Genomic DNA, 13399 nt, shown 5'->3' with positions numbered 1-13399 from the left:
ATCTAGCATCAAACATCATAACCTCACATTTCAACAACGTCAAGCCCTTAAAGAATTATCTAATAATAAACTACTTACCATACGTCAATCCGACAAAGGAGGCTCCGTTGCAGTGTTAGATTCTTCACTCTATAACAAATTGGTGCTGAACATGTTAAATGACACACACACCTATCGACGTTTGACACACGATCCAACCAATACCATCAAGAGTAAACTATCACGGTTGGTAGAAGAAGGTGCAGCACTGTCCATTATCACTAAGAGGCAAGCAGATTATCTTGTACCTCCGTTCACGAAGTGTCCGGTGTTCCATGCTTTACCCAAGCTACACAAAGACAAGTTTCCACCGCCTTTGAGGCCCATAGTTGCGGGCATAGATTCTCTCCTAGAACGACTTAGTGCATGGCTGGACGGGATGCTACAGCCATTGGTATCCAGGACAAAGGGATTCATTAAGGACACTAAGAGCCTACTACAAGCCATGAGACTCCGTGAATGGACCAATGAAGACAGTTGGATGTCTTGTGACATCACTGCTCTCTATACATGCATCCCTCATGATCGAGCAATAGAAGCCATATCCTATCATCTTAAGAAGTACAGTACCTATGGATCAACTTTGCAACAGTTTATATTGGACGTTTTACATTTTTTGCTACATCACAATTTTTTCAGTTTTGATTCTGTTTTTTATTTACAGGTTACCGGTTGCCCGATGGGCTCGAAGTTTTCCCCCTCGTTAGCCAATCTATACATGGCATATTGGGAGGAGGTCGTCCTGTTCTCCCATGCCAACCCACTCATTCACCTCGTGGGTTGGTATGGGAGATACATTGACGACCTTCTCCTGATTTGGAGGGGGACCCCTGAACAAGGGGAGGATTTTTTCAAATTTTTGAATAATAATGATCTGTCACTAGTTTTTACGGGCAGCATCTCAGCTAGTCAAACAAATTTTCTAGACATTACTCTGAGAGGTGATTGTACATCAAATGTTATTCACACTAAATTATTCCGTAAAACCTGTGCAGGCAACAGTTTACTTCACTCATCAAGCTGTCATCCCGAACATGTAAAACGTAACCTACCCATTGGTGAATTTGTACGAGCAAGACGTGCATCGTCTGAACAACACACATACAGGGAGACATGCAAGGATATTAGGAAACGCCTATCTACTAGAGGGTATCAACCATACATCATAAATAGAGCAGAAAGCATTGTTAATTCAAAACCGGCTAACCACTATCTTTGTGATAGACAACATATTCAATCTAAAACTAAATCGCTTCCCACCTTTACCACACCATTTTCCAGACAATTTCAAGATATCAAACGTATTATACTCAAACACTTACCAGTATTACATCTTGATAAAACCATGTCTGATATTGTACGGCAAGGTGTTCGGATAGTACCCCGCAAAGCACGTTCACTGCATAATCAACTTTCTCCCAGTGATTTCAGTACAGCTCCCCACACTGATACATGGCTCACATGTAAAGGCAGTTACAAATGTAGCCACCCAAGGTGTACTGTCTGCCAATACATGCCTAATACTGACAAATTTCATTCATGTACCACAGGACAGGAATTTTTAGCAAAAAGTTTCATTAATTGTCAAACACATCATGTTGTTTATACTATCATTTGCATACCCTGTAACCTTCAATACATAGGATGTACGAGTAGAAAACTCAAAGTTAGGATCAAAGAACACTTACACATACCCGACAGTAACAGAATTGGCAGTAGATCTGTGTCAGGTTTCACCAAACACATTATCGATCATCATGCAGGCATTGTTCCGAACATTTCAGTGACAGGTATAGAAAGAGTACGCCCGCCCAGAAGAGGTGGAGATTGGAGTAAAGCCGTGTTCAGACGAGAGGCTTTTTGGATACTGTGTTTAGACACGCGCTTCCCGTCTGGACTTAATTATAGACATGACTTAAGTTATATATATTAATCATTTGAACATGATATAGTTTTTGTCTAATTTACTATCTATTTTAGTTGTTCATTCCATTACGGGTTTTCTCCATCCTCCCAGCTCCACATTTTCCAATAACCCTATGTGATGTCACCGGTTACCACAGTATTTAAGATGCATCTTTTGTCCATTATACTTACCATGATTAAGACTTGTTAACAGGTCGAAACGCGTTGGTTGCGTTTCGTTTGTTCTTATCCACATTATGTTCTAGTTTGGTTTTTAATATTTTCCAATAAAGCCAGTATTTTATCCAGTCTGGGAGCCGGATGCTACTTTCTCCTCTGCCTAATTACCCTTCGGGTGTACCGTAGAGCTATTTTTCCTGTAGACATCGATTTACTAACTGCATTTTTTTGGGGGGGGGGACGCACAAAAAGAACGCAAGTCTCATTTTTTTGTGCAAATATACACCACCTTGGAGGACACGTACCAAAGTGTGTATTTTCACACAGTAAGGACTGCAACTCCCATCATGGACAGACTCTGCCCATGATGGGAGTTATAGTCCAGGGGCTGAGGTGCAGATCGCAGCAGGTCATTCTGCAGTGACCCGCTGCGATCCGCATTTATTAACTGTAAAAGTCGGCGGCACATGCGGCTACATCGCGCTGCCACCGGCTCCTGTATACACTGTCATAATTCACAATCCCTGCCGCTGGGAGAGGGGAGCTCTGATTGGCCAATAGGTATTCTCCAATCAGAGCTCCCCTCTCCCGGCGGGGATTATGAATTATGACAGTGTATATAGAAGCCAGTGTATATAGTAGCCGCATGTACCACCGGCTTTTTAATTTAAATGCGGATCGCAGCAGATCATTCTGGAGATCTGCTGCGATCCGCATTGCATCTGTAGCGTACCAAGGGAGGGGGGGCGTGGGGGCCTTTGGCTGTCTGGGCATGCTGGGAGTTGTAGTTTTGCAACATCTGGAGGGCCGCAGTTTGGAGACCACTGTAATCTGTGCTCTTCCAGATGTTGCAAAACTACAACTCCCAGCATGTCCAGACAGTCCAGGCATGCTGGGAGTTGTAGTTCTGTAACATCTGGCCCTTCAGATGTTGCCAAACTGTAATTCCCAGCATGCCTTGGCAGTCTGGGCATGCTGAGAGTTGTAGTTTTGCAACATCTGGAGGGCTACAGTTTGGACACCACTACACAGTGGTCACCAAACTGTTCTCCTCCAGTTGTTGCAAAACTACAACTCTCAGCATGCCCTTTGGCTGCCTGGGCATCCCGGGAGTTGTAGTTTTGCAACAACTGGACGCACACTAGTTGGGAAACATTGTCTGTTTCCTAACTCAGTGTCTCCCTACCTGTGTGCCTCCAGCTGTTGCAAAACTATAACTCCCAGCATGCACTGAAAAACCGTACTTGCTGGGAGTTGTAGTTTTGCAACAGCTGGAGGCGCACGGGTTGGTAAACACTGAGATAAGTAACAAACTCTCAGTGTTTTGCAACCAGTGTGCCTCCAGCTGTTGCTTAACTACAGCCCCCCATGATGGGAGTTGTAGTTGAGCAACAACTGGAGGCTCCCTGTTTAGGAACACGCTGCATTATGTGCGCTCTTCCCAGGGGAGAGCACAAAAAATGTACTAACCTATATTTCGTGTTTTTCTTTTCTTCTCATTTCAGATACGTGAATGCGGAGGACTACGTCAGATTCGGTGGACTGCGACGATGACCAGCGTTTTTTTTTATTTCAATAAAATGGTTAACGAGGGCTGTGGGGGAGTGTTTTTTTTAAAATAAAATCTTTTTTTCAATGTGTTGTGTTTTTTTATAATTGAATTTTTAGGCTTAGTAGTGGAAGCCAGTCTTATAGACAGAATCCATTACTAAGCCAGGGCTTAGCGTTAGCCCAAAAATCAGCTAGCGCTAACACCCAATTATTACCCCGGTACCCACCGCCACAGGGGTGCCGGTACCAACAGGCCCGGAGTGTCAAAAATGGTGCTCCTGGGCCTAGGCGGTAACAGGCTGGCGTTATTTAGGCTGGGGAGGGCCAGTAACAATGGTCCTTGCCCACCCTGGTAACATCAGCCTGTTGCTGCTTGGTTGGTATCTGGCTGATACTGAGAATAGGGGGAACCCTATGTGTTTTTTATTTTTTTTATTTTTTTTTATAAATAAAAAGTGTGTTTTGTGGTTCCCAAATTTTTTCAGTATTAGCCAGATACCAACCAAGCAGCAACAGCCTAACATTACCAGGGTCGGTGAGGACCATTGTTACTGGCCCTCCCCAGCCTAAATAACGCCAGCCTGTTACCGCCTAGGCCCAGGAGCGCCATTTTTGATGCTCCGGGCCAGTTAGAGGGGATCCCATAGAGGGGTCACTTACTTAAATTGCTTCAGTAGGTCCTGAGATATCAGCTTCCGAAGTTCCTATGCTGTATTCAGGGAACTGCGCTGTGGAGGCGGGGGCCCGGCTGGCGGCTTTTGTCTCCCTCTGTCACCTCCTAATCCCGCCCCCGCTATTTGAATATTCAGTCTTCAACTTCACGTCCTAGTGACGTGGAGTCATCAGTCATGTGAGCGCATCGCTCTCGCGCCGGAAGATTTAAAGGAGACCTCCAGGATCTAAAAATTGTCCCCCATACTGCTGGCAGTAAAAAAATAAAGATGTACATACCTTCCTCCGCTCCCTCGGGGCCTCCTGTAAACCGGCTCCGGTCTCCGCCGTGATCCTCTTCCTGGTGGTCGGCGAGTCATACTGCACTCAGCCAATCACCGGCCGCAGCGAAGCCCCGGCTCGGCCGGCGATAGGCTGAGCGGCAGTGTTACGTTTTCGGCCCCGGCAGCAGGTTTCGGTGCAGTGAAGAATTTTGTGTCTTGAAGAGTTCTCAAACTGCCGCTCAGCCTGTCGCCGGCCGAGTGGGGACTTCACTGCAGCCGGTGATTGGCTGAGCACAGAATGACTCGCTGACCACCAGCAACCAGGAAGAGGATCACGGCGGAGACCGGAGGCGGTTACCGGAGGCCCCGGGGGAGAGGAGGAAGGTATGTACATCTTTTTTTTTTACTGCCAGCAGTATGGGGGGCAATTTTTTAATTCTAGAGTTCTCCTTTAATCATGAAGTAAGAACAGGGGAGAATCTTCCGGCACATGTGCTCTGCCGAGATAGCGCTGCGCTCACATTACTGGTGACTACCTGTCACTAGGACGTGGAGTTGAAGACTAAGAATATTCAAATAGCGGGAGTGGGATTAGGAGGTGACAGAAGGAGACAAAAGCGGCCAGCCGGGCCCCCGCTTCCACTGCGCAGTTCCCTGACTACAGCATGGGAACTTCGGAAGCTGATATCTCAAGACCTACTGAATCAATTTAAGTAAGTGACCCCTCTATGGAATCCTGTTCACCCACACTATAACCCAGTGTATAAGGTTTAGTGTGGGTGAACAGGCTGACAGTTTTCCTTTAAATGGGTTGTCCAGGATTAGAAAAACATAGCTGCTTATCTCCAGAAACAGTGCCAACCCTGTCCACTTGTTGTGTATGGGATTGGGACTCAATTCCTTCTAGTGAATGTAGTAGAGCTGTAAGGCCACACACAGCCAGAGGACAAGGGTGGCGCTGTTTTTGGATGAAAAAAAAAGCTATGTTTTCCTAATCCTGGACAACCCCTTTAACCCCTTAAGGACTCAGCCCATTTTGGCCTTAAGGACTCAGACAATTTCATTTTTACGTTTTCATTTTTTCCTCCTCGCCTTCTAAAAATCATAACTCTTTTATATTTTCATCCACAGACTAGTATGAGGGCTTGTTTTTTGCGCGACCAGTTGTCCTTTGTAATGACATCACTCATTATATCATAAAATGTATGGCGCAACCAAAAAACACTATTTTTGTGGGGAAATTAAAACGAAAAACGCAATTTTGCTAATTTTGGAAGGTTTTGTTTTCACGCCGTACAATTTCTGGTAAAAATGACATGTGTTCTTTATTCTGAGGGTCAATACGATTAAAATGATACCCATTATTATATACTTTTATATTATTGTTGCGCTTAAAAAAAATCACAAACTTTTTAACCAAATTAGTACGTTTATAATCCCTTTATTTTGATGACCTATAACTTTTTTATTTTTCCGTATAAGCGGCGGTATGGGGGCTCATTTTTTGCGCCATGATCTGTACTTTTTTTTGATACCACATTTGTATATAAAAAACTTTTAATACATTTTTTATAATTTTTTTTTTAATAAAATGTATTAAAAAAGTAGGAATTTTGGACTTTTTTAATTTTTTTTCGTTCACGCCGTTCACCGTACGGGATCATTAACATTTTATTTTAATAGTTCGGACATTTACGCACGCGGCGATACCAAATATGTCTATAAAAAATGTTTTTTACGCTTTTTGGGGGTAAAATAGGAAAAAATGGACGTTTTACTTTTTTATTGGGGGAGGGGATTTTTCACTTTTTTTTTACTTTTACTTTTACATTTTTTTTTACACTTGAATAGTCCCCATAGGGGACTATTCATAGCAATACCATGATTGCTAATACTGATCTGTTCTATGTATAGGACATAGAACAGATCAGTATTATCGGTCATCTCCTGCTCTGGTCTGCTCGATCACAGACCAGAGCAGAAGACGCCGGGAGCCGCACGGAGGAAGGTGAGGGGACCTCCGTGCGGCGTTATGAATGATCGGATCCCCGCAGCAGCGCTGCGGGCGATCCGATCGTTCATTTTAATCGCGAACTCCCGCAGATGCCGGGATCTGTATTGATCCCGGCACCTGAGGGGTTAATGGCGGACGCCCGCGAGATCGCGGGCGTCGGCCATTGCCGGCGGGTCCCTGGCTGCGATCAGCAGCCGGGATCAGCCGCGCATGACACGGGCATCGCTCCGATGCCCGCGGTTATGCTTAGGACGTAAATGTACGTCCTGGTGCGTTAAGTACCACCTCACCAGGACGTACATTTACGTCCTGCGTCCTTAAGGGGTTAAACATGTGAACATACTTTTATATATGTTTTGTAATGTACATGAATTCTTTGTCTGTCCCTACTGATTTGATCCAGGGGAAGGCAAAAAACCCTCATACTAGAGGTAAAAATTCCTTCCCGTCTCCAAATATGGCAGTCAGAATAAATCCCTGGATCAACGTTCTGTCCCTATAAATCTAATATACATAACCAGCGATGTTATTATTCTCCAAAAAGCATTATGTGCTTGCAACATTGTTTTGGTCCTTCCAGCTTCTTCTGTTTACTTCCCTGGGTGAGACACTCTTCCTGCTCTCCTGATCCAAACACACTGCAGCCAACCACTGGTCTCAGCGATCTCATGCAGGCTACCACTGAGGGCTGCAGGGTGTTCTGGGGATATAATCAGGGGAGCAGGGACAGCGTTTTATCCTTTTATTTTTCATTATTCTGGTAACTTGCAGTGTTCCCTCCTTACATGTGCAAGGTTTTGGTAAGAATTGATACAGCAGACCTGCAAAGGTCTTCGTTTACACTTGACTGTTCGCATTTTCCATGTTTTGTATTCACGAAAGCCTTTCTGAATATGATACAGAATAGCTGCAATCACCTGGTAAGAGATGCAGGTCTCAGGGCTCAGCACCACATGCGCTCCCTTCTCTCCTAGGTTGGCAGGCTTCAGGAATTCCCAGGTGGATGTGGTGATGTGATCATTTTGCCGATGACAGCGGACATGGATGCGATTTTCAGTGATCAAAAAAATCCGCTCAGCCACATCCTCATTGGCTGGCTTCTCAGCATTTCTCTGAAAACGTTCTGTAATTTTCTGCCAGAAATTGGAAATGTTACAAAATTCACAAATGCATCAGCAGTCCTGAAATTTTTTTCTTTCTAAGGAGCAGTCCTTAAAGAAAAGTCTCTAAAAAGACAGCAGAAGAAGCGGAAGCCCTGTGACATCTTATACTATACATCTGATATTATAAAATCGTCTGTATTCCATATGTGATATTATTACAAGTATTAAATGTGTCATAACATGAGGAGAAGTGTCTGTGTAACATTACTTAAGCTGGTTTATACTGAGGAATCTTTGACTGTAATTCCACTTAGGAATGACATTAGAAGTACAGTTTGATGCAGCAGAGTCCCATTGCTGTCAATAGGTTTCCACTGCACAGCCCACACTACAGACATTCTGCCCCTGAAAGAATAATCTGTCACTTTTTTTTTTTCAGAATCAGCACGGAATACATTGCTGTCTATGGGGACAGCAATGTCTACGCGGTCCTAGCAGGACATTGCCGGCTCGAGAATCCTCAATCTGAACTGTCTGTATAATATATATATATATATATATATATATATATATATATATATTAAACTAGTATTTAAACTAGGTGAGTGGGGGGAGGATAATAAAGCAAAGAAAGCAGACAGTGGGATGGATAGGTTAGAGAGGGGTCAGGACATAATGGTGGGTGGAGAGGAGTCCTGTGGGGGGAGGTTAAGAGCAGTGGATAAGGAGATTCATGCGTTACAAACCCGCTGTAAAAATAAATGTAGCCCGAAAAATTGTAATCCCAATAATTCAAAAAATTCCATTAGCCCCAATAACTCAATAACTACAATAAGCCCCATTAACCCAAAAAATACCGTTAGCCCCAATAACTTAAATAATAATGTTAGACCCAATAACTCAAAAAATCCCATTAGCCCCAATAACTTAAATAATAATGTTAGACCCAATAACTCAAAAAATCCCATTAGCCCCAATAACTTAAATAGTACAATTAGCCCTTATAACTCAAATAATAACATTAACCCCAATAACTCTGAAAATCCCATTAGTGAGACTATATGTGTAAAACTTAATGGAAATGTAAAGTGTATGTTCACAAATGCCAGAAGCCTAGCAAATAAAATGGGAGAGCTTGAGGCCTTGATACTGGAACATATTAATATAGTTGGGGTCACTGAGACATGGCTGGACTCCTCGCATGACTGGGCTGTTAATCTGCAGGGGTTTACATTGTTTCGCAAGGATAGAATGAACAGAAAAGGTGGTGGAGTCTGTCTGTATGTAAGAAGTGGTATGAAAGTCAGTGTGAACGATGCCATAGTGTGTGATGATTCTGAGGATGTGGAATCACTGTGGGTAGAATTACAAAAGGAGGGAAATACTGAAAAAATAATATTTGGTGTAATCTACAGACCCCCTAATATCACTGAAGAAATAGAAGGTCGGCTTCATAAACAAATAGAGAGGGCTGCCAGGGCAGGTACAGTGGTAATAATGATTTTAAATATCCAGATATAGATTGGGGCCGGGGGCTGGCTAAAACTACAAAGGGGAGAAAATTCCTAAATTTATTGCAGGATAATTTTATGGGCCAGTTTGTGGAGGACCCTACAAGAAGTGATGCCTTGTTGGATCTGATCATTTCCAACAATGCAGAGCTGGATGGTAATGTAACTGTGCGGGAAAACCTTGGTAATAGCGACCACAATATAGTTACTTTTCACTTAAAATGTAGAAAACAAAGACAGACGGGGAAGGCAAAAACATATAACTTTAAAAAGGCAAACTTCCCTGTGCTGAGGGCTGCACTACAGGACATAGACTGGGGGGAGGTGTTCTCAAATACTGATACAGAAGGTAAATGGGACATCTTTAAATCAACTCTAAATAACTATACAGCTAAATATATACCAAAGGGGAACAAATATAAACGATTAAAACTAAATCCTACATGGCTGACAAATGAGGTTAAAAGAGCAATAAACAACAAAAAAATAGCCTTCAAAAAATACAAATCTGATGGGTGAGCTATAACATTTAAACAGTACAAGGAGCTTAATAAAATCTGTAAAAATGTAATAAAAACAGCAAAAATTCAAAATGAGAGACAGGTGGCCAAAGAAAGCAAAACTAATCCTAAATATTTTTTTAGATATATAAATACAAAAAAAACCAAGGACAGAGCATGTAGGACCCCTTAATAATGATAATGGGGAGGTTGTCACGGGCGATCAAGAGAAGGCGGAGCTACTGAATGGGTTCTTTAGTTCTGTATATACTATGGAAGAAGGAGCTGACATTGGCCAGGTCAGTGCTGGTAACACATCATATAATGTATTGAACTGGCTTAATGTAGAGATGGTACAAGGTAAGTTAAGTAAAGTAAATGTAAGCAAATCTCCAGGGCCGGATGGACTACACCCAAGAGTTCTTAGAGAGGTAAGTTCAGTAATATTTGTACCCCTGTTCATGATATTTAGAGATTCTCTGGTGTCTGGTATTGTGCCAAGGGACTGGCGCAAGGCTAATGTGGTACCAATCTTCAAGAAGGGCTCTAGGTCTTCGCCAGGCAATTATAGACCGGTAAGTCTAACGTGCATTGTGGGTAAATTGTTTGAAGGACTTATAAGGGATTACATACAGGAATACATAGGGGATAATAGTATTATAAGTGATAGCCAGCATGGGTTTACTAAGGATAGAAGTTGTCAAACCAATCTAATTTGCTTTTATGAAGAGGTGAGTAGAAGCCTTGACAGAGGAATGGCTGTGGATATAGTGTTTCTGGATTTTGCCAAAGCATTTGATACTGTCCCTCATAGACGTCTGACAGGTAAGTTAAGGTCTTTGGGTTTGGAAATTTTAGTTTGTAACTGGATTGAACACTGGCTCATGGATCGTACCCAGAGAGTGGTGGTCAATGATTCGTACTCTGATTGGTCCCCGGTTATTAGTGGTGTACCCCAAGGTTCAGTACTGGGCCCGCTGCTGTTTAATTTATTTATAAATAAACCCCCCCAAAGGACGAGGGGGCACTCCCTCCGTCTGGAGAAGAAAAGGTTTAGTCTAAAGGGGCGACACGCCTTCTTTACCGTGAGGACTGTGAATTTATGGAACGGTCTACCTCAGGAACTGGTCATAGCAGGAACAATTAACAGCTTTAAAACAGGGTTAGATATATTCCTGGAACAAAATAACATTAATGCTTATGCAGAATTATAAAACTATATCCCTTTCCCTTATCCCCTTACACCCTTCCCTTCAATTCCCTGGTTGGACTTGATGGACGTATGTCTTTTTTCAACCATACTAACTATGTAACTATATATATATATATATATATATATATATATATATATATATATATATATCACTTTTCACATTTTGTTATGTTGCAGCTAAAATCTAAAAAGTCAAGTTTTCCCTCATGAATATGTAATTAATACCCCATAATGAGAATGTGGAAACAGGATTTTGAAAATTTTTGCACATTTATCAAAAAGGAAAAACTAATATTTTGTAAGGACATTGGTATTTAGACCCTTTACTCGGTACTTAGTTGAAGAAGGTTTGGCAATGATTATACCCTCCAGTCTTCTTAGGTATGATGGCACCAGGTTTGCACACCTGGATTTGGGGATTTTCAGAATTTTTTTTCTGCATATCTTCTCAAGCACTGTCAGGTTGGATGGGGACTGTTGGTTAAAAAAAAAACATTACAGGCCTGAGGTCCAGAGAAATCTGGATCAGGTTTTCATTAAGAATATCTATGTCAACCCTGACCAGTCTCCCTATCCTAGCCGCTGAAAAAAACCCTACAGTATGATGCTGCCCCCACCATTCTTGAATGTAGGGATGGTATTGGGCGATTGATTCCTCCAGACAAGATGCTTAGAATTGAGGCCAGAAAGTTAAACTATAGTTTTACCAGACCAGAGAATTTTGTTTCTCACAGTCTGAAAGTCCTTATTTGCGAACTTCAGGTGGGAGGAGAGACTTCTTGCAGGACACTCTGCCATAAAGCCCAGATTGGTTGAGTCCTGCAGTGATGGTTAATCTTTTGGAAGTTTCTCCAATCTGAACACAGGATCTTTGCATCTCAGCCAGAGTGACCATTAGGTTCTTGGTCACCTTTCTTACCAAGGCCCTTCTCCTCCAATAACTCAGTTTGGTGGGCGGGCAGCTTAATGAGGAGTCCTGGTTGTTCCAAACTTCTTCCATTTAAGAATTATGGAGGCCACTGTGCTCTTGGGAACTTTCGACATAGCAATATAGGAGCAAGTGAATTTAACCAGGCACTGCCTTATTAGGCTTGGATGTCCACCATATGGATATACTGAGAAACAGCAGGATTCTGATCGCAGACAGGGGTGCTGTGTAACAGCAGATAGTATAGTACATAGTAATAAATACGTAGAAAGATCAGTTGCACTCACCCGAGGTCTCTATTGAAGCGTGTACAGGACATATAAATGGAACAAAGTCCTTGCGGGGAGCAGCAGAGCTGTCGAGACGCAGCTACAGGTGCAGGAGCATACCAAATATGGCAACTAGTTTCGCGTCTGGAATGACGCTTCTTCCGGCTGAAGCTCCCCAGGCGGCAACAAATCTTTTATCCTCTATGAATTGTGATGGTGGTTTGTATACTCTCAGCCCTCGTGGGACCCAATTACTCTCTGCGTAGACAATGAGGGATTTAATTGTCCAATACAGTCTGATTTCCTAGGTTATCCTGTATACTATATGCTCAAGGTTTTTAGTACTGAGAGTAACAAGGTCATCCTGTGTGTCACATATCTAAAAGTATACTCCCACATTGGCTCTACCCGCTGATAAAGCTGTATCCAGTGTAATATTAGGTAATCCTATCTCCATAGGAGCGGTGGATTGTATGTTGCCGGGCATGCTCATGGTATGAATGGGGGGACAGTTCATGCAAACATAGCAATATAGGAGCAAGTGAATTTAACCAGGCACTGGTTGAATGTCCACCATATGGATATACTGAGAAACAGCAGGCTCCTGATCACAGACTGGGGTGCTAACAGTGTAACAGCAGATAGTTTTGTACATAGTAATAAATAAGTAGAAAGATCAGTTGCACTCACCCGAAATCTTGCAAATCATCTTTATTGAAGCGTGTTCAGGACATATAAAAAGAACAAAGTCCCTGCTTTGAGACGCAGCTACAGGTGGTGGAGCATACCACAGACGGCAACTATTTTCACCTGGAATTACATTTCCTCCGGCCAAAGCTCCTAGGTTATATATTCTATGCTCAAAGTTTTTAGTACTGAGAGTAACAAGGTCATCCTGTGTGTCACATATCGAAAAGTATGCTCCCACATCGGCTCTACCCGCTGATAAAGCTGTATCCAGTGTAATATTAGATAATCCTATCTCCCTTGGCCAGGAGAAGCGTCATTTCAGATGTAAAAATAGATGCCATCTGTGGTATGCTCCCACACCTGTAGCTGCATTTCGACAGCTCTCCTGCTCCCCGCAAGACTTTGTTCCGTTTATTTGTCCTGAACATGCTTCAATAAGGAGATTTTTTAACACTTACCGTAAAATCTCTTTCTCGAAGGATCCATTGGGGGACACAGACCGTGGGTGTATGCTGCTGTCTCTAGGAGGTATGACACTATGGCAACTAAAAAAGTCGGCTC

General features: G+C 42.7%; 1 protein-coding gene across 5 annotated transcripts in view; it reads right to left on the bottom strand.

Moving 5' to 3' along the window:
* Positions 1-13399, bottom strand: part of DRC7 (dynein regulatory complex subunit 7) — a 48106-nt gene that overhangs the window by 9555 nt on the left and 25152 nt on the right. For all 5 annotated transcript variants that reach the window (XM_056525345.1, XM_056525347.1, XM_056525344.1 and 2 more), the window contains one exon: positions 7542-7757. In XM_056525345.1, coding sequence (XP_056381320.1) covers positions 7542-7757 — 216 coding nt within the window. The remainder of the gene's footprint in view (positions 1-7541; positions 7758-13399) is intronic.

This window comes from Hyla sarda, chromosome 6 (assembly GCF_029499605.1).
Source record: "Hyla sarda isolate aHylSar1 chromosome 6, aHylSar1.hap1, whole genome shotgun sequence".
Classification (NCBI taxonomy): Eukaryota; Metazoa; Chordata; class Amphibia; order Anura; family Hylidae; genus Hyla; species Hyla sarda.
This window is presented reverse-complemented; position numbering and strand designations above follow the sequence as displayed.